The sequence below is a fragment of the Vipera berus genome (assembly GCF_964194415.1).
Source record: "Vipera berus genome assembly, chromosome: 2".
In the NCBI taxonomy this organism is placed as follows: Eukaryota; Metazoa; Chordata; class Lepidosauria; order Squamata; family Viperidae; genus Vipera; species Vipera berus.
In genome coordinates, this window is record NC_138203.1 from 213,039,447 (window position 1) to 213,061,490 (window position 22,044).

General features: G+C 38.0%; 1 protein-coding gene across 6 annotated transcripts in view; it reads right to left on the reverse strand.

Moving 5' to 3' along the window:
- The window catches only part of EBF1 (EBF transcription factor 1), a 376,035-nt gene that overhangs the window by 98,079 nt on the left and 255,912 nt on the right, over positions 1-22,044 (reverse strand). For 4 of the 6 annotated variants that reach the window (XM_081317697.1, XM_081317694.1, XM_081317696.1 and 1 more), the window contains exons 7-8: positions 19,879-19,960; positions 5,802-5,943 (exon numbers count right to left, since the gene is read on the reverse strand). In XM_081317697.1, coding sequence (XP_081173823.1) covers positions 5,802-5,943; positions 19,879-19,960 — 224 coding nt within the window. The remainder of the gene's footprint in view (positions 1-5,801; positions 5,944-19,878; positions 19,961-22,044) is intronic. The other 2 variants (XM_081317698.1, XM_081317695.1) reach the window with 1 other exon arrangement.

Here is a 22,044-nt window from a genome sequence, read left to right on the forward strand (position 1 = left end):
TCCATCTAAGCTCACGCCTACTGCTTCAGTGACTCCATCCAGCCACCTCATTCTCTGTCGTCCCATTCTTCTCTTGCCCTCAATCTTTCCCAGCATTATCTTGTGAGATGGGTGTCCATAAAGTAAAAGTTCCTGTAGATTTTACTCTGCTAGTCATTGCTGACTATGGGGGACGATGCTCATCTCTGTTTCAGCACTGAGCCAGTGCTGTCCGAAGACATTTCTGTGATCATGTAGCCAGCATGACATCATGGACATTACCTTCTCACTGATATTGTATCTATTTATCTACTTGCATTTGCATGCTTTTGAACTGCTAGGTTGGCAGAAGCTGGAGCAAAGATGGGTGCTCACCCCATCACATGGCACTCTGGTCTCAAACGTGTGCTGCCAGCTTTTCCAACCAATAAGCACATCATCTTAACTGCTGAGCCACCACGCCATCCCAACGTGGCCATAAATAAAAATAAATCATTTCAGAATTATGCATAGTCCTAAAAAGTAATGCTTTAATCCCAATACTAACATCTGATTGTGGAACTACAAAATTTGGTATAAATTCACGCAAGCAGAATTTTCATACCAACTGCTATTAGCTGAAATCTAATTTTCCATTTTCTCCCCATATTACTTTGTTACATGGAAAAGAACTATGAGCAGAATTTAGATCAGGTAGCTTTATGCTAAGGGTGAAAGCAGAAACTTTCCAGTCTGAAGGAATTCTAGCCTATCCTAATTGACAGGTACAGCAAATCTCCAGGTTAAGAACACTCTGGTTTAAATAGAACCCATAATTAAGAACAGAACCTATTGTAGCAAAATTCAAGTTAAATGCACAGCAATTCAAGTTAAATACACAGTGGTTCAAGTTCATTATACAACAGTATTTACAGTATGTATTATTATACAATAACACTGGTCCAGTTTACAAACAAATTGGACTTTAAGGACAGACCTTGGGAATGGAACTTGTTCTTAAACTGGGAACTACCTGTATTCACTGAGTCCTCTCAAAAAAAATATCTGTATCCTATTTGTTTTTAATAAAAAAAGGGAGAGGATTTGGTTGGTATAAGAAACTTCAAGGATGAATTAATAGATATTCTCTGCATACTTCGTTTCCTTCTAATTAATAAAATAACAGCTTGAACATTCCTTAGTAAATCAGCTAAAAGTTATGACAGTGGTTTGTTTATTAAATTAAGTTTCTGGCAAGGATGAAAAAAAAATCTATAGTATGAATTATTGCATAAAATGTCTCATGGTCTACATAAAAGTTAAAGCTAAATAAATACAGATGTAAGTTATGTTTATATAATAAGAAACACCGCTGAGCTAAGAATTTTAGGTTGGAAAGTGCAAAGTGGATCTGATACATTATGCATTTACCACCTGACCAAATTTATTATGTAAGTAGCTCCTATAATATAAAGAGAGCTGTTTTACATATATGCAAAGTAAAGTAATAAGGTATAATAATAGGGCAGCCTAATAATGAGGCAAAAGGTTCTGTTTTTTCACAAATGATTCGTACAATGATGGCAGTTCATATTTTCATGCTGCATGGTTTTTCAACATGGTATTAGTATCCTAGGATAACTTTCAGATACACTAAGTGATAAATATTATTAGCATTGGCACAAGCTATTTATACATGCATATTAATATTAATTGGAATTGTGGGAGATTAATATCCTATTTGTTGCAGTCCCAACAGGCTTGGCTGAGCCAGTCCATGTGGCTTCTCTGGAACACAATCGAAATAGAAATTAGAATAGAATAGAATAGAATAGAATAGAATAGAATAGAATAGAATAGAATAGAATAGAATAGAATAGAATAGAATAGAATAGAATAGAATAGAATAGAATAGAATAGAATGTTGGAAAGGATCTTGGAGGTCATCTAGTCCAACCCCCTGCTCATTCAGGAAATCCTATACCAGAAGTCTCCAACCTTTTTGATTTGGCAGCCCGGAAAGGGAGGCAGGCACCGCTACGTATGCACACGCAAATAGGCCATGCGTGCACATGCAAAAATGAACCCCGTGCATGCACACAAACAGGGTCACACATGAGCACATGCACACATGCAAACATTCGCACGAGTGCATGTGTACATGCAAATGAGGCTGCACAGACACGAGTGCTGCAAATGGGGTGGCGCTAGCGCTGGTGGGATGCTATGGGTAGCCCTAGTGCCAATGGGACACTTGGGGATGGGACGGTGCTAGCGCTGGTGGGACACTCGGGCGTAGGGCAGTACTAGCACTGGTGGGATGCTCAAGGTGGTGCTAGTGACAGTGGGATGCTCAGGTGGTGCTAGCGCTGACAGTGGCCAAGTGGCTAAGGCCCAGTAGTGGGCCACGGCCCACAGTTTGGGGACTCCCGCCCTATACCATTTCAGACAAATGGTTGTCCAATCTCTTCTTTAAAACTTTTAGGGTTGGAGCATTCACAACTTCTGGAGGCAGGTTGTTCCACTGGCTAATTGTTCTAACTGTCAGGAAATTTCTCCTTAATCCTAGATTGCTTCTCTCCTTGATTAGTTTCCATCCATTGTTTCTTGTCCTGCCTTCAGGTGCTTTGGAGAGTAGCTGGACTCCCTCTTCTTTGTGGCAATCCCTGAGATATTGGAACATTGCTATCATGTCATCCCTAACCTTCTTTTCATTAAAGTAAACATCCCCAATTCCAGCAACCGTTCTTTATATATTTTAGCCTCCAGTTCCCTAATCAGCTTTGTTGCTCTTCTCTGTACTCTTTCTATAGTCTCAACATCTTTTTTACATCCTGGCAACCAAAACTGGATGCAGTATTCCAAGTATGGTCTTATTGTGGCATTATAAAGGAGTATTAACACTTCACAAGATCTTGATTCTATCCCTGTTAATGCAGCCTAGAACTGTGTTGGCTTTTTTGGCAGCTGCAGCACACTGTTGGCTGATATCTCTTTACCCAAATGTAGATAGAATGGGGAGTGGCCTTGAGGGGCAAGAGGAAGAGCCACCACTAAGATAATAGCCAGATAAAAGAAGATTGAGTCCAGGATAGGAATGTAATCTGATAAAGTCACTCAAACAAGCCCCTCCCTAGTTCTCATGAATATAAAAGAGGGAGGGGAAGGTACATTAAGACTTACAAGTTTTTCTTACTTTAGTTTTATAGTAAAAGCAATATGGATCTAATGCACAAGGTAAAAATCATACACAGCAATTCTTTGAGGATGGGTGAGCGACGCCACCAGTAGTCGTAAAAATATCACTTTTTAAACTCTGCCAACTCAGCCAGCTACAGCATAAGTCTATTCCTCTTTTTTTCCACATCTGTTTAATTTTTAATTTATCTATTCATTTTTTTCATCAGTGAGAGAAACAAGCATTATGCCTGCTCCAGAACAGCTATAGCTTTTCCTTCTTACTGGGAAGTTGGAGGAGACGCTGAGGGAACAAGATGCCTTTGTATTATCTAAATCATGGGTGGGCAACCAGTACCTCAGTGTAATTTCATGCAGTCTTTGGCTTAATTTCAAAAGCCCTCTGTAAGCAATCACTTCATACTTCTGGCAAGAGGAATCTGTCCTGGCCAGTTACAGAGAAACAAAGTGTTAGAAGGTGACAGGGGAGGGGAGGGTGGGCAAATAAGTACCCCATCCACATTTGGCTCTGGGTCTAGTACTACTTGCTTCTGTCTTACCCATCACTGACAATGCACTCTGCATTTACTTACCCTTACCCTTCACCTTAACCACAAGGTGGTTACTCTGAGTTTATGAACTTTTATTTGTCCCACAGAGGAAGAGGAGTTAGGAAGTAGTAGTCATTATACATCTACCCCAACAAAGCTTTTCACCACTACACTAGTGAAACTTTGCTTTGATAAACTGCATTACCACAAAGGCCCCCAGCCTGCCCATGGATTTCAGAACTGCAGCTTTCACTGTCAGTTTTGAAAGTAAAGTGCGTAAGTCTCATGATACAGAGAGTCTTCTAGTAAGATACATTCAGCATCCTCTTTGCTTCTTTTAAAGGTTATATTCAGATTCCTCTTTCCTTCATTTTCCAGGGAAAACTTAAGAAAAACTGTGTACCAGTAATGTACTATTGTTGCATAGTTTCAGTTGTTAATCACTATGTTAATACTGTGTTTGTTTTATATGTTTACCAATTTAGAGTTTCTTTTTAAAGGAGAAAGAGGAAAACCAAACAGTTTAGCAAAATAAATAAATAGGATTTCTCCATGTTAATGTTGCTGGAATAAGATTAAGAAAAAGCTTTATCCATGAATATTTTGTAAGTCTGTATTTCTAAGTGTTTAAAAAAAAACATCCAGGAAGACTATTGCAAGAAAATATTGAAAGACTCAGATTAATTTCATTCATGTAAACATGTCACATTGTCACTGCAAAATAGCTCACTGGATCCTAAACTCAGTTGCTGACTCAGTCACTAAAATGTTATTCTTGAAATTATGATTATGGTGTAAGAATAAGGATAGTATTATTTCATAATCATCCTGTAAACCATTGGTCCCCAACCATTTGGGCATGAGGGACCAGTTCCATGGAGAGAGGTTTTTTTTCCGTGGACCAGAGGGTTATGTGGTTTTGTGTGCTGCCTGCATCTCGCAGATGGGGCTTTGCTTGTTTGTGTAGCCCAGTTGCTGGCATGCCACGGCCTGGTACTGGTCCATGGACCAGGGGTTGAGGACCCCTGCTGTAAGTCATAGGTAAGGAATATGTGGCCATCTAAGTGCTGAACTCCAAGGCCCAGCCCAAGGGTGCTTCTTTTTTTTTTAGGAGGCAACTGGACATTCTTGTGTTTCTTTTTTGCCTCTCATCGAAGAAGCTTCTTCAGCTCTGACTAGATGGTGGGGAGTGGAAGGATTTATATTGCTTGCAGACAGATGGTCATATAAGCAATATAAATCTTTCCACTCCCCACCATCTAGTCAGAGCTGAAGAAGCTTCTTGGATGAGAAGCAAAACATCTTCAAAAGAAACACAAGAAAGTCTAGTTGCCTCCTGGGGAAAAAAACATCTTTGGGACAACCATGAACTGGATGACTGAGAATCTCCATAGATATCTAACACCCAGCATTACTCCTTACAGGCTACATTGACTGGGGCTCCTGGTCTTACAGCTTTTAGAGGGCACAGATTCACTCTCCTACTCCAGATATGCACTATAAGATCCACAATACTAGTTAACATTACTGCTTCTTGAAATAAAAAAAAGAGGTAATGCAGTACGACTATTTTACAGTCACTAATCCAATGTATATACACATTTGCATAGACTCTCACTTTCTTGTACTTCATAGGACTGGAAATGTTTAGGAACATTATGTACCTAACAGAAAGCAACATTTGTGAATTTAGAACGTAATATACATAAAATAATTCTCTATAGCACTGTTTCTAAACCTTGGCAACTTGAAGGTGCGTAGACTTCAACTCCCAGAATTTCCCAGCCAGCATGTTGACTGGGCAACTCTGGGAGATGAAGTCCACACATTTCAAGCTACCAAGGTTGAGAAACACTGCTTCTTGGCTACTTCAGATTTACAAAAAAAATAATCAATTACGGGATGGTAATAACTCCACCCTAATAATATTAAGCCCTACTTCAATGCATAAGCCGGATTTGTAGGATCATTCAAATAGGTTGAAAATTTGGTGTCCCATTTCAGCAATATTTTCAAAATTTTGCACCAGTGTTGAGCATGGGAAGAAAATAGGGAGAAAGAAAGCCCAAGGACCCATAGTGAAAGAAGAAATGGCAACCAACAAAAAATGCCTACCATGTTCCAGATAAGAAGGCGTACCTTCCGAAGGATCAAGCCTTCGAGCCCTCCGCCCATGTTTGGAGTTATTGTGCACAAACATATTATCCGACACTGCCAAGACATGGCCATCCACGTTGACTGTTGTAGAGACCACAACCTGCAAGTGGAACAGCAATATAAGGAAACACTTTAATGCAATTTAAAATCAAATAAGCACAGAGACTAATAAACTCAGAATCTTAAATAACAGCTGGGAGCGACAGAAAATTGCAGAGCTATTTCGCATAATAACTAGTGCCTAGACTCTATGACTCTAACAAGAGGTGCTATTGATAAGTGGGTCTTTGGCATCACAGGCTTTTGATGTCATTTAGTCAAATTACATAGTTTGTAGCTGTATAAAGGAATATACACTGTTAACCATAATTTTAACAAGAGCGGCTTTATTAACTCCTTTTTAAAAGAGTTGGCTGCATATTACCCCACATCATCCTTCAGCATGCATGTCAGAATAGATAAACTGTTGTCACTGCAAATGAGAATTGATTCAAGTGAAAAAACAAAATTGGTTGCTAAAGTTGGATTAGAGTAGCTGAATTCCTCATACTGCTAAAGCCTGGAGTATAAGCATTTGTCCAAAATTCTCCTGGATAGGGTAGAGAAAAAGAAAGGTTGTATATGTAAAGAATATTTAAGAACTTAAATGAATACTGCTTTTCAAATCTAGGTAGACATTGTCTTTATGTAGCAATCAAGTGTGAATACACTGTTTTTGCAAATTTTATTATCCTAATGGGAACAGCTATAGAAATATTGTTTTGCTGTACAGGACATGTGAAATTTAGGCAGTGAGATGGGCAGCATATACATTTAATAATAAATAAATAAAATAAAAAGCACAAACTCAACCAGCTGATACATTTATTAATACTGTAAAGCATAATTTTATTGATAAAATATAATTTTTGAGCAAGTTGATAAAGGATTTCCATTAAGTTACTTTGATAAAAAATATGCATTGTTTTCTGGAGTCACTATGGATTGAAAATAGGATCCAATAGTGATTATTTATTATAGCTGAATCTTATTTATCTTAAAAGGACCTTTTAGAAGCTGTGTAAAATAACTTCAACTTTAAGTAGTTAAGCAGTAGAGTAGACAACTGAGACCTTTAGATCAGAGGTCCCCAACCTTTTGGGAACCAGGGACCAGTTCCGTGGAGAGAGGGCATGGTTTGGTGTGCTGCCTGCATCCCTTGGATGGGGCTTTGCTTGTTTGTGCAGACTGGTTGTTGGCATGCCACAGCCTAGTACCAGTTCATGGACCGAGGGTTGGGGACCCCTGCTTTAGATACTGTCATTATTATTACCCTGATTATCACCAGCTCATTCATCATTTTTCTTTATTATATTTAGTCTCATTTATAATAAAATAATCTTACAAAACATTTTTTTCTTTAAAGAGTTAAATAACAGGGTACTAAGTAGATGTCTTAAAACAGGGGTCCCAACTCCTGGTTCATGGCTCAGTGGTGGGCCGCAGCCCACTGGAACCAGACCATGGAAGTGGTGGGTGAGTGTCCAGGAAGCTGCATTTGTGAAAGTGGCATGCACGTGAAACTCTCCCTTCCCCCACCCCCACTGCTGCCACTGCCCCCACCAGTCTGCCGAACCAGAAAGGTTGGAGACTGCCGTCTTAAGAACAATCACATTTATGCTAGCAAGCAGGATGACCCAATGCTGTTTGAATCCTCCTGGATTTTTAAATGAGGACCCAGATTGTTGGGGGCAATTAAGCTGACTTTGTAATAATGCTGCTTGGGGGGTGTATGAAAGCCCTAATAAGCAGGCATATACATAGAATGAAGGCTACTGCTAAGCTTGTAAGCCGCCCTGAGTCTTCGGAGAAGGGCGGGATATAAATGGAATTTTAAAAAAAATCTTCAAACAACCCTTGGATTTTGTTTGTTGCAGAGAAGGGGCAGTTCGGGGTTGTCAGAGAATGTGCTAGCCTTTGAACATGTTCCCTAGATTGCTTTCACTAAGTGCCTGAAGTAGCCACTGTGCATGTGTATATCACTTAGGACACAATTACACAAATATGAAAATAAACACAGTTATCCACTTATTAATTGGACTCAAATGTAATGCTTGCTACAGCACCACCTATCTCCCAGTGTTGAAGGATACTATGCTTAAATCACATCCATATACAGCACTTTTATCTTTATGATTGTATTACATTTATCTTGCAGGTCCTGTATTGATTATCAGCAGACTTCCAGATACAATTTAAAGTGATAGTTTCCATTTAAAATTCCAAATATGGTTTAGCATTTCCAGAATTTCTAATTCCTACCAAATTTGACCCATCTGAGGGTCTTCAGGGAGAATCTCCACATGATATCCTAATTCTGTGAGGTGGGAAGGACTGAACCCAGAAGGGCAGGTTTCCCATCTTGGCACCAATGCTCTGGAACTGCCTCCCTCAAGAAATTAGGCTGGCCCTGTGGTGAAGGCCTTCCCAAATTTACCCAAGATCAAAATTTTCTGGAAGGCCTCCAGGGAATAACTATTGACCATCAACATTTAGATACTTGCTATTTACTTACATCATATGCACTGATGGCTGATTAGAAGTATTCTAAACATGTACTGAAATTTTTATTTATGTTGTTTGTTTCTTTCAAACTGGTGTTGTTTTAAGTCTCCAAGAGTCTGCCAAGATTTATTTCAAATTTAAAATAATAACAGTTATAATAATACTGATTTTGATTTCTGTAAATAAATATAGTCTATATGCATTAAGTCAATTTGTTACCATGATCAAACACAGCAGTATATTAATATTAGTGTGGACAGTCATTTATTCACAATAAGAGTGGATAAAACAACCATCCTTATTGTGAATAAATGCTTGTCCATACTAATGTTAATCTACTATTGTGTTTGATCATGGAGGGGGGTGGAAGAAAGGAGGAGAAACAGATTAATAATGCAACATTGTATCTAGTTAGTTATAAATTCAACAGGAGTATTCTAAAACCAACGGGGATAATGAATCAACAAAATAAATCACCAACAAAAATTTTGGTGGGGGATTCCACAAACCTCTTTTCTCTCACGTTTTGGGGAAATTCTGCATCTATGTGGCTGCATCACTGCTTTTTACCACTGCCTAACTACGCATTCAACCTAAAGGCTATGTTTCCATTCCACTACCACTCATTAAGCATCCAAAGCTAATTACAGCTTCCTTCCTATGAACCTGCCTTCCAGAACTTTTGCTAAAACAATAAGAAGAAATGACCTACACTTCTCCTTAAATTAAACAAGGAAGGGGGATTAAAAATTGAAACCCACTGAGATATGTTTATTCATGCGACCTCTTACAACCAAATATAATAATTGTCTGTTAATTGCAGTTTCAGCTCCCACCTCATGCTTCAACATGTGAAACTGCAATCAGCTGGCTCCTGTTTAATCCACCTATTATGTTGACTAATTAACTTTGCTCGACAGTTTATTTCTTCCTCCATTATCAGCCCCTGTCAGCCTCAAGCACAGCGCCGCTAAGGGAGACCTCAGCCTCTTTGATTGATCACCGATAGATTGACATGCAGATTAATTTAATTAGAATCACCTCACTTGAGAAATGAAAGACAATGGCAAAGGGGCTAATAGATCTGCTCTTATAATGAGGCTACCCTCCAGAGCCAAGGAAGAGGGTTTCTGATTTATTTTGCTGAATTCCCCAGTTGCTTCGCAAGGCTCTTGCTTTAATTGTTCTTGGTATTGAGAAGCTTTAGCCTCTGAAGAGGTGAAATGCTTTACAAGGATTGGCAAATATTTCTTCAATTCTCCAAGGAAGCTGTTAGCCTCTCAAAGTTGCATGAACAGAAAGGGATGCTGGCAAAAATTTCCTCATGGGGCTTGAAATGGGTAAAAGGGAAGAAAATGAAGCAAATTTTTCAAAGTAATATTTCATTAACCATAGTAAATTTCTCAAAAACATGTTTTGTCATTTCCTGACCTAAAACACTGTTTAATCCAGCAGTTCCAATTTTCTGTTTATTTAATCTGTCCTTCCCTCCCCTCCTCTCCCCAATTTATTAATGTTTACAAGCCTGTGGATGTTGACGTGATTTGTGTCTGGATATAGTTTGTCACAAAATGCCATTAGCTCGTTTCATCAGATATTTAAACAGTTTTAGAAGCTAGATACGGAACGAGATAGAACCAGCACACTGGTTAGAGCATAGTGAAAAAGGAACATGCCAGCAAAAGTTTGAAATTAAATTTAATTTGTTTCTATAATCAGGGTTCATAGACACAGTTCCCTACGTGGCAAATACATAACTGAGTAGCAAACTGAATGTGCCTTAACAGGATTTCATGAAAAACACTATACAGTGACAATCCCTCAATACAAGATTGTAATGATAGCAATAGCAATAGAATAGCACTAGTACTTAGACTTATATACTGCTCCATAATGCTTTACAGCACTCTCTGAGTGTTTTACAAATGTCAGCATATTGCCCCCAACAATCTGGGTACTCATTTTAGTGACTTCAAAAGGATGGAATGCTAAGTTAACCTCGAGACAGTCAGGATTGAACTCCTGGCTGTGGACAGAGTTAGCCTGCAATACTACATTCTAACCACAGCACCCTAGGGCTCCTATGATCAGTCACGTTCATCTGTCCAGAATTAATTTGCTCTTTTTCAGCTACTGAGTACTGTACTATATATGGAATACTGAATTGTTTCACCTGAAAAAGTTTAACTCAGAGGTCCCCAACCTTTTGGACACCAGGGACTGGTTACGTGGAGAAAGTTTTTTCCACGGACGGGAGGGGCCATGGCTGTGTGTGCTGCCTGCATCCTGTGGATGGGGCTTTCCTTGTTTGTGCAGACCGGTTGCTAGCATGCCATGGCCCGGTACTGGTCCATGGACCAGGGGTTGGGGACCCCTGGTTTAACTAATAGCTATTATTCAAAGTATTATGTTATCAGTGCATAAAACTTCAATTTTTAAAATAAAAATATATTAAGGTTTGCACAAATTTTGTGCACTGGAGTACAGAATATACTTTACATTGATGGGCAATATACAATCCTGGCCATTTAAGCCAACTGAGCAATGCAAGCATCCCCAATATGTTTATACTATTACTGAATTTTATAAATAGATAAAGCAAAAATCACACAAAGATACTCAGATACTGTAACACAATGTTTGTCATGGGCATCTGCAAGGGTAGTATGCTGTTATTCATGTCATGATGTTATTGTGCAAATGATGCAAATGAAATACGGTCTGTCGTTCATGATATGGCATCATTACATAATTACATCATGATGCATGTAATATCATTGACACCTAAGGCCCTTACACTGTCAAGGCACTGGAGTATTATGCCTTTTTCTACAATGGTTAATCCATTTGCTTAAGTGATAGGGAGACAGAAGCAACTATGGTTTTTCTTCACATGTGGTAAGTTTCCAGGGTAGGGGTTGAAGAGACAAATCTGAAAATTGGTAACTGATCAGTACTTTTAAAATATGCTGGTGTCAAGTATGAAGACTTTTGCTCCTACTCAAATAAAAAGTCATGCCACAGTCATCTTAAGAAAAAGTAATCAGGAAGTTTCCCTCCATTGACGTCCTCCAAATGTATTAGGAATGCCCCAATGTGTTCTGTTCTATTTTAAGGCTGATTTTGATGCTTTGTGTGTGTGTGTGTGTGTGTGTGTGTGTGTGTGTGTGTGTGTGTGTGTGTGAAAACTTTGCCTGCCTGAAAATGTTGTTCATACACAGATTTAAAAACCAACCAAGCAGAGGGGAAAAAGGGGGGAAAAGAAGAAAGTAACAGTCTAAAGTATTTCAACAACATAAATCCTAACAAATTCAACTTTTTAATACTATTCCGTTTAAAAGAACTAAGTCAGAGTTTCAAATAAGGCTGTAAAGGGAGTTCTGAGCCTATAAGAGAGAATGCAATATTTTTCTCTGCAGGAGAACATTAATTAACTTTTTTTTTTAACCAGAGTAATCTCACTGAAATCCGTTATTTAATTCTTGCTACCCACAACATCTGCAAAATCGGGGAATCATTCCAACACATTCATTGCATAACACAATTTTGCTACATAGTTTCCTTGACTAGAATTTGATTTACTACAATGATGCCATGCCAGGGTGGTTCTTTTATAGTCATTAGGAGAAAAAAAAGTACTATAAAAAAGAAACCCCTAGAGAAACTGTTTCCAGCATCAGGAAGTATGAAAAAATGCAAGTGGTTATTTGGTGGTCTACTTTCAGAAGTGATTATTCATAGTGCACCTGTAGAACAAGAAAAAGAAACCTGCTGTTTCCACACAAACATTGCATACATACATTAACCAGAAGTCATGTAGTTTTAAGGAAAAAAACATATTCAGTCTATACAATATTAAGTATTAATGTTCTGTGAGATGGGCAAAAACTAGTATGTTCTGAACTCTCTTGTAAATGGCACTGGCTGTTTTATGACTAAAGGCAACACATATGTTTATTCTGGGAACTGGAAAATCCTATAAAAGTTAGGAAAACTTCTCAAGAGGGAATTAATTCTTAACTATGATCCAAATATCTCTTTAAAAAGGCAACTCGATTCAATTGCTGCATTCATGGACTGCATCTTGATCAAAGCAGATGCAAAATTAATTTGTAACAGAAACAAGTTTTCTTTTAGCTTTAAAAAAACACAGCCACAAGGTAACATGCATGCAAAGAACCAACCTTTTAAAAAGCACATACCAACACACGAAGGAAAAAAAAAGTAAACTCCTCTTTAAAAATTGATTAATGAGGTGCTGACACATTCAGGTAAACAGGGGTATGGTCAGGCCTGCCAAATCTGAAACCAATCCAAATGTTGTGAAGAAAACACAGTTTTCATTTTGGGAAAAGCAAAGAGGGGGAAAAAAATTCTGCAGTACGATCAGCTCTTCACCTACAGGTGGTCCTCGACTTATAGCCATTCATTTAGTGACTGTTCAAAGTAAAAAATGGCATTAAAAAGAGTGACTTACAACCATTCCTCATACTTTGAACCCTCACAGAATTCTTCATCTAATATTTCAAGATTAGGAATTGCATTGGTCCCTGTTTTCACTACCCATCATTAGGTTAATTTAATTTATGGCACATTCCTGATATTTTCAGTAATCTATACTTTATTGGAAGGAAATACAGGTAATCCTCAACTTACAACAGTTCATTTAGTGACCATTCAATGTTATAACGGCACTGGAAAAAGTGACCTATCACCATTTTTCACACTTATGACTGTTGCAGCATTCCCATAATGATTTATATTCAAAAGCTTGGCAACCAGTTCATATTTATGTCGGTTGCAGTGTCCCAGAGTCACGTGATCACCTTTTGTAACCTTCTGACAAACAAAGTAAGAGCCTTGGTGGCGCAGTGGGCTAATGCCTCCTTAAGTAACACCAGCTGCCTGCAATTAGTGCAGGTTCGCATCCCACCAGGCTCAAGGTTGACTCAGCCTTCCATCCTTCCGAGGTAGGTAAAACGAGGACCCAGATTGTTGGGGGCAATTAAGCTGACTTTGTAATAATGCCGCTTGGGGTGTGTGTGAAAGCCCTAATAAGCAGGCATATACATAGAATTAAGGCTACTGCTCAGCTTGTAAGCCGCCCTGAGTCTTCGGAGAAGGGCGGGATATAAATGGAATTAAAATAATAAAATAAAATAAAAAGTCAATGGGGAAGCCAGATTCACTTAACAACTGTGTTACTAATTTAGGAAGAATTTAAGAACTGCAATGATTCAGTTAACAAATATGGCAAGAAAAGTCATAAAATGGGGCCTTGGTGGAGCAGTGGGCTAATGCCTCCTTAAGTAACACCAGCTGCCTGCAATTAGTGCAGGTTCGCATCCCACCAGGCTCAAGGTTGACTCAGCCTTCCATCCTTCCAAGGTAGGTAAAATGAGGACCCAGACTGTTGTGGGCAATAAGCTGACTTTGTAATAATGCCGCTTGGGGGGGGGGAAGCCCTAATAAGCAGGCATATACATAGAATGAAGGCTATTGCTAAGCACATTGGTTTGTGCTTAAATTGTAAGCCGCCCTGAGTCTTCGGAGAAGGGCGGGATATAAATGGGATTAAAATAAAAAATAAATAAAAAATGTCTCTTAACAAATTTCTCACTTAGGAACAAAAATTTTGGACTCAGTTGTGGTCGTAAGTTGAGGACTAGCAGTATATATTTTTGTTTATACATCTGAACACTATGTAAAAAGGCTGAAATAACTTCTATACAGATTCTCGCAACATGGATCTTGTATTATTTTGAAACTCATCTTCTAGTCCCAAAATACGAAAACCTGACCTAAATTTAGGTAGAAGTTTCACGATGATTAAAATAGTCACTCACTGCTGATTTTTAAAATTAGCCTCATGAAATGTCATTTGCATCTCTTGAAGAGACTCAGCACTGAATCACCAAAGAATGCTATTCAAACCTGCAGCAAAATAATATTACTAAAACAGAGCTTAATTTCTAATGTTCATCAACAAAGTCTACCTTATATTCCCAGCATTGTAATACTGAAACTCTATTTCCAGCCCACTCCTTCAAATAGCGTTTTATTTAGCTGCTTATGTAATGTAACAACTTAAATGTCCTATTTGTCAACAATAATATTGATGATGATTAATAAGATGTTTTCCATCAGTGATAAAGATTTGAAGGCAGGTGGTCATGATGATTATCATTTGGAAGAAAGACAGAACAGGGAAATTGAGAAATAGAGAAAATACAGAATATTTCCACATTGCCATTTCCTACCATGGATGGCATAAATTTGATCAATTATTTTTTCCTGGCAATCCAGATAAAACTTTATCTCACTCCTTTATCATTCCTGCAGGTATTAAAATTGTTTACTTGCATTCATTTTTGTATTTTCAGTCGAAAGAACAGTGCAGTTCTTTCAAATAGTAATTGAAATAACATTACGGCCACAATTAGTCCGAATGTTTGGATTGTGTTGTGTGTATCAAAGAGATACTGTACAATCCCAGGGTTTTTTATTTATTTATTTTCTGCCTTGCCACCATTATATTCTCAAATAATTTTTATTATCACAACTACTCTGGGGTTGCTCAGAGTTTGGTATAAAATGGATGGCTATATAAATGAAATAAATAAATAAAGTACTGTCTCGTATAATTAACTCTAGGGTGAAAATTGAATATTACACATTCACATTATCTGTCCATTCTTCTCCAAACAGAGTGATACAATGGCACAGCATTTAAGATGCTGGGGTTGTCAGCTGGAAAGCTGACAGCCCAGGTTCGAGAACCATATGCTATGTTCTTGCTCCAGCTCCTGCCAACCTAGCAGTTTGAAAATATGCAAATACGACTAGATAAATAGGTACCATTTCATTGCAAAAGTAACAGCACTCCATGATGCTATGCTGGCCACATGACTGCAACAACATCTTCAGACAGCGCTGGCTCAATGGCCTCAAAGTGAGATGAGCACCACCCACTACAGTCAGCAATGACTAGCAGAGTAAAAATCCACAGGAACGCCTTCCCTATACAGTCAACACTAGGGAAAGTTCTAAAGGAGGTGTGTCTACCAGCTGTGTGGAAGCTAGCTAGCCCATAAACTGAACTTTAACAATATACAACATCACTACAGTCTTATCTGCTTTTCAATTTCAAAATGTTTTCTCGATATTTTTTATTCAATCTAAATTCAGGTGATCAATGCTGAGATGAACACTTCATGGAGAACAGGGACATCCTAAGCATAGGAATGTATGAGTTGTCTCATGAAATTAGTGTCTATGGATATTCTCAGTCATCCAGGTCATGGTTGTCCCAAACAATAAAGTCCAGTTGCCTCCTGAAAAAGCACCTTTGGGACACTCATGAAAGGAGGCATCACAGGCAACCCAAGGAGGCTTCTTTTAACATCATGACTCTGACAGAGGCCAACAGAATTAAGCTAAGGCCCTCTTATCCTCAATTAGTGCTTTTCTTGCCCAGTTACAATAAATAAATTGCACCATCATCAAGGGGCTAGTTTTGTTTTCTACAAATCTTCAAGCACCAGATCTGGAAGCTAGGGTAGGAGGGAGAGAAAAAAATCATAACCATTGCCTATAGAAACATTTTTTGTCACCGAAGGAGGCAGGCTGGATATTAAAGTATGAAGGGTGATGTACTCTGCTGAAAGTGATTTCCTTAAAATGCTAAGGTCACACTAATTGACATGACCTGTGTAATTAAGCAGTCTCTGTTTACACATGGAAAGCTCAACTGCTGTGAGGCTTAGTTTGCCTGACAGAATATCTTTACAAGTCAAGAGATCAACAACCTCTCTTATGTCCTACCTAGTCACCTACATAAGCTTTTGATTGCTCTTCTGTCAGAACACCCCAAAGCATTACCATATGAAAATCAGCTTACATCTTGGGGGAATTCTGAACTGGCAGCTGAACAGGTAGGTTTGAATTGAGGCTTTGACAGCCTTTAGCTTTGACTGCTCATGCTAGATTCCCTGGTCTATGAAACAGATTTAACTGGTGGGTATTCTGAAAAAATAGCCTAGGTTTAGTAAGGATGAGACAAAGCAGGAAGAAAACTGATGAAATACAGGTAGGAGGTCCCTAACCATTCTGCATCTAATCTGGATCCCAGATGAATAGCAGTTGCCACAAGGTTCTGGAATTAAGAATGACAACTCAATAGACTCTGTACAAAAAGAAGGATTTCCTGTGCCTGCCCTGAAGATAAGGAAGCAACCAGTAGGGCTGATCAGAGACCTTACACTGAGTGGGACCAAAGCAGCAATCTGTCATTTATCCAGATAGAATATGAAGAGACTGGAGCACCCAATTGGGATGTGACAGACACTCCCTCCTGTTTCTATTGATCCATGTAGGAATACAACCAGTCAAAGACTTAAAGACACTGCAAGGAACCATGAAGCACTGAGCAGGAGGCTGAGGGGGATGGGGGCAAGATTGCATTTTCTTCCATTTTTATATCTAAGAACACAGCCCAGGAAGAGAAGCAAGAATACTGGAAGTGAACAAAGTGCTACTGAAATGATGGCAGCTGGAATGGATTTGACTTTTTGATAATGAAATATGAAGTAGTCCTGGCAAAAGATGAGAAGTACATCAAAGGAACTGGACAAAATGTGTCTGAAAGGCAGCTTGCAAACCTAATCTATGGAGACTTCAAACTGAGTGCTGTGGGGGAGAGACAAGAGTGCTCAAGACACCTAATACACATAATATTAAAGTTAAATCATGCACTAAAACTGCATCAACAGCAGCTAGAATCACTAACAATCCAACTCAAAAAGCCTCAGTGAAGAGCAAAGTCACACTCCTTTCTTCAAGTCAAAGAATGTGGGAGCCAATAGCAACTGCCAAGAAAACTTCTTTTTAGAAAGTTTGGCATGCCTTCTCTCTATGAGAAAGAACAATGCCCTGAAATTTAGAGCATCTTTAAGAGAGCATCCTGCTGAATTCAGTAGTTATACAGCTTTTTTTTACCAAGTAAGGCACATTCTCAGATAATTGGACATTAAATCATTTAGGGTTTTAAAGTGGAATAGAAACATAATTATATGTGCTATATTTATATGCACCTTTATCAGGAAAACTCACAGAAACATATACACACATACACAAAAGCCCACATACACTTTGGTAATTTTTCAAATTATTTCCTTCCTTATCATCTGATACTATGAAAATAAGAAATAGATAGCTAAGAGAATAATCCTACACATTTTTACTCAGAAAGCCATGGGGTTTCTTCTTGGTAATAGAGTAATCATTTCTTAATTTATCTTCTCCCATAAAAATTATTAAATAAAAACATTAATTATTATTAATTAAATCTGTCTTGGAAAATTTCAGAGAAGAGCAACTAAGATGATTAGAGGCCTGGAGACTAAAACATATGAAGAATGGCTGCGGGACTTGGGTTTGGCTGGTTTAAAGAAAAGAAGAAATAGGGGAGACATGATAGCAGTATTCCAGTATTTGAGGGGCTGCCACCAAGAAGAGGGGGGTAATGTTATTCACCAAAGCACCAGAGGGCAAGACAAGAAATAATGGTTGGAAACTAATCAAAGAGAGAAGCAGCCTGCAATTAAGGAGAAACTTCCTGACAGTGAGGACAATTAACCAGTGGAACAGCTTGCCTCGAGAAATCATGGGCGCTCCATCACTGGAGATTTTTAAGAAGAGACTGGACAGTCACTTGTCTGAGATAGTATAGGTCCTCCTGCTTGAGCAAGGGACTGGACTAGAAGACCTCCAAGATCCCTTCCAACTCTATTCTGTTCTGTTCTGTTCTATTCTAATTATTGATTAAGAAAAATATGAGTTTCAGACAGTTCTAACCTTACCCCACAATTCTACTACTGTTATATGTATAACATTTATATAACTGTTCGTCTTATATTGAGCTCAGATCAGGAAACAGGGGTGACTATGCTTATATATCCCAATAAGACCACAATCTAATGATTATATTGTTCTATCCTGTATTATAGAGAAGTACAGTTTTTAATTTCATGGCTTTTATTTGTTTTTATCCCGCCTTTATTATTTTTACAAATAACTCAAGGAGAACATATGCAACACAACTTCCTCCTCCTATTTAACCCTGCGAGATGAATTGGGCCAAGAGTGTGATTGGCCCAGGGTCACCCAGTGACCTTCATTGCTAAAGAGGGACTTGAACTCAGGGGTGTTCTGCTTTCTAGCCCGGGACTTTAATCACTAGACCAAACTGCTTCTCAACATTACAAAGTACTTTTAAGCAAAAAAAAAACAAACTATGAAAAAGTAAGCTTTGGTGACCGTTCATATTAAGGGCTTAAACCTATCTTGTAATACTATGAAGGCAGTCCTCTGAATAAATGGCATAAATAAGGTAAGATTTTTTTTAAAAAGATAAATAAGATCTTTTCCTTGAAAAAGGTCTCTTAATAGGCCAGAGACCAAAAGGATCCATGATTTAACCAGTGTAGCTGATTTGGATTATATTATTTCACAGAAAGCCAGGAGTTTTTCTGCTGGAATAGTGTAATATTAAAGAAATGCAAAAACATGAAAATTAGCCAGGATTACTCAAGTGGGTAGAGGTTACCTGCTTACGAATGCTGGGTTCACATACATCTGACTCCTTACAAGGATGTCAAAGTCATTTACAAGCCTGTGTGAACTGCTTACTTTGTCCAATGTATCTGTTCTACTCAGTTATATCCTCTGTTCTATCCTGAAAAGGCTTTCCAAAGAGCCTATTTTTTATGTCTTGAAGATCAAGTACTGGTAGAAGGATTTTAGACTAATTGCCTGCGGCCCATGAGTCAAACAATGAAATAAATTTGATTCAATCTCATTGCCTAGTGCAGCAAAATTGAGCATACTAGGGTTAAATGTGTTTGTGCTTGTTTAACTTATATGTTGCTGTTTCAAAAATTATTTGAGCTTGTACAGGTAATTCTAGCTTACTAACAATAATTAAGATGGACAACTCTGTCACTAAGACCACACCGACTTACAATGGCAAGTGCAGCAATTCCCATTGCCGTTGTTAAGTTAATTCTGCATAGTCATTAAGTGCAACATCACCTGATCACCATTTATGACCTCCTGCCAGCTTCTCCACTGACTTTGTTGTCAGAGGCTGACCATGAAGATCACAACTTTGATCATGTGACTGTGGGATGCTGCAACTGTCACAATTGTGAACCAGTCACCAAGCATCTGAATTGCAATTGTGGGTTGTTGTCATGGCTGAAACTATGAAGACTTGTAAGGTTTCTCGTTCAGCATTGTCCTAACTTTGAATGGTTGCTGAATGAGTGGTCAGTAAGTGAAGACTACCTTTGCTGTCACTGATAATTCTCAGGATAAAATTCACAAAAACTAGGTAAACATTTGCACACAACATGCACAAATAAGGCTGAATGTTTTCCTAGCTCACATTGCCAAAATTAGATTCATCAAATAGGTAGGAAGCCTCACTTACCTGAAATCTCCGCATGTCTCGAGGATTTCCGGCATTTTTTAAGCAGTTCTGATTACATTTAAGAAAAAATTTCAAGAAGAACCTGTTGGAAAAGAGATAATTTGTTTAGCATATTTGCTGGATATTTGTTTTGCTTAATTGCTAAAAAAATCTATTCAGTATATGCATCTTTAAACACATTCTTGGAACTTGAGTCATATGGCAAAGAAACAGGAGAAAACAGGCAAGCTATCTCTTTGCTGGAATTTACTGGAACAGGCAATTTTATATTGCGAAGTTCCTTCCAATTCAAAGTATAATTAGATATGACAAAATAATCCATCTTCATTGCCACCAAACAACTCTAACTTTCACAAAGGGCTCACTTCCATACCAATGCTCTCTCCCACTCCAATAAAGCACTTTGAGACTGATCTGTGATCATTTTTTTCTTCAAAATTCTAAACACTAAAAACATATGGGGAACAAGCAAGAGCCAATTCATATCCACCTTCAGCTGACCAATAAGATAATAGGATAGGGCCAAATAATATCATCCAATCATGTTCCTGTCCCTGAAATTTTCAAAGAAACTTTCATAGAACAGTAAAATTCCTTTCACCCCGATTCCATGCAAAATAGAGTAAATTGCTTATGCCTCCTACTATTTTCACATCTTTTTTATTATTTGCAAACAATTTTTTAAAAAAACAAAACAAAACTCAAACTCTGGAAAATTGTTGCGAAGAAATTTTCCACATGCAAAACTACTTTTCTGCATTTCAAATTCTCTTGCAAGCTATGAACATGAAAGAATAGCGCACTTCTACAACCAGTTACTCTTCCCCGTTTTTCCAACCATTGGTGGCATGCTGCTACAAGAGCTTGAAGGGGAAAGAGAAATACATTCTCAACCATGAGCAAGATGCTAAAGTGGCAGGACAAGAACGCCTTCAGTAGCAGAAGAAATTGCCTGTAAAATTCATAGGCCTTTAGCACTAACAAACCAAAAATCAGCTTTGTTCTGCTTTCAGACAAACTGGTATCAAACAGGAAAACAATACAACCCAACTCTTGAATCTGGATGATAATGTGGGAATGCTGGGGTTCAGAGCTAAATTGGCTAGAAGAACCTTATGGATGCACTTAAATTCTAACTTCTATTAGGAGAAGTAAGGTAGGGAATGTAACTGAATTGCCTTTCCCATGAAACTGGAAGGATTTCAGTTTGGGGTAAATGAGTACCCATCCCATGTATTACAAAAGCAAGAAATGGAGGGGGATGTTGAATTGGGTACAGTATGATACCCAAGATCAAGAATTTCATCACATATTATGGCCCTTTTAAGTAAAGAAGATATGGGTGGGTCTCATATTATAGGCTGGATGTAATGGTGGAATCTATGTCCTAAGCATAAGACTTACAGTAAAAAGAATAAATCAATATGTAGAAGTCACTGAAGCAAAGCAGAAAAAACAAAACACAACTCTCATGAAGCTCTCACATGGCAAGTTTTCTTTTAATTAGGGCTGTCATTACATTAAAGGTTGCAGTCAATTAGTTGTGTTACTTTTAACCTATTAATCAATCAACCGACACTGTAAAAGACATACTACAGTTTGCATTGTCTCAGTAAAGAGTGTATTCTCAGAATTGTCACTGAACCTTATAAACATCTTTCTAGGTGCTGAAGCTAGCAGATTGTTTTTGACATGGACTACCTTATTCAACATCCTAAACAAAAATGCTTTTAAAAACTGAACTTTGGACTTACAGGCTTAATCAGGAAGGTCAACATGAAATAGAGTTGGGTTAGAAACAGAGCATATACTTTAGAAGTTCCTTCCAAAAGAGAGCTAGTTTGCTGCTTCTGTGGCTGTTTTTAAGATGACTTTAAAAACAAACACATTGCATTTCACTTCTTAGCTGAAAAAGCATTATAGAATTTGCAGCAGTTAGCTATATGAATCTATATTTTATTGCAACTGGTTTATTTTGGAATTTTTGTTTAAAGACACTTCTTTAAACTTTACTTTTGTATAAAACATAAAGTTAAATTACTTGGTAAAAGCTGTGTGTGTGCCTGTGTGAACACACATGTATCAATAAAAATAATGATTTAAAAATAAAACAATATTTTTCCAAACAGCTATTAAATCAAGCTGGATCAAAATTCTTATCCAAAC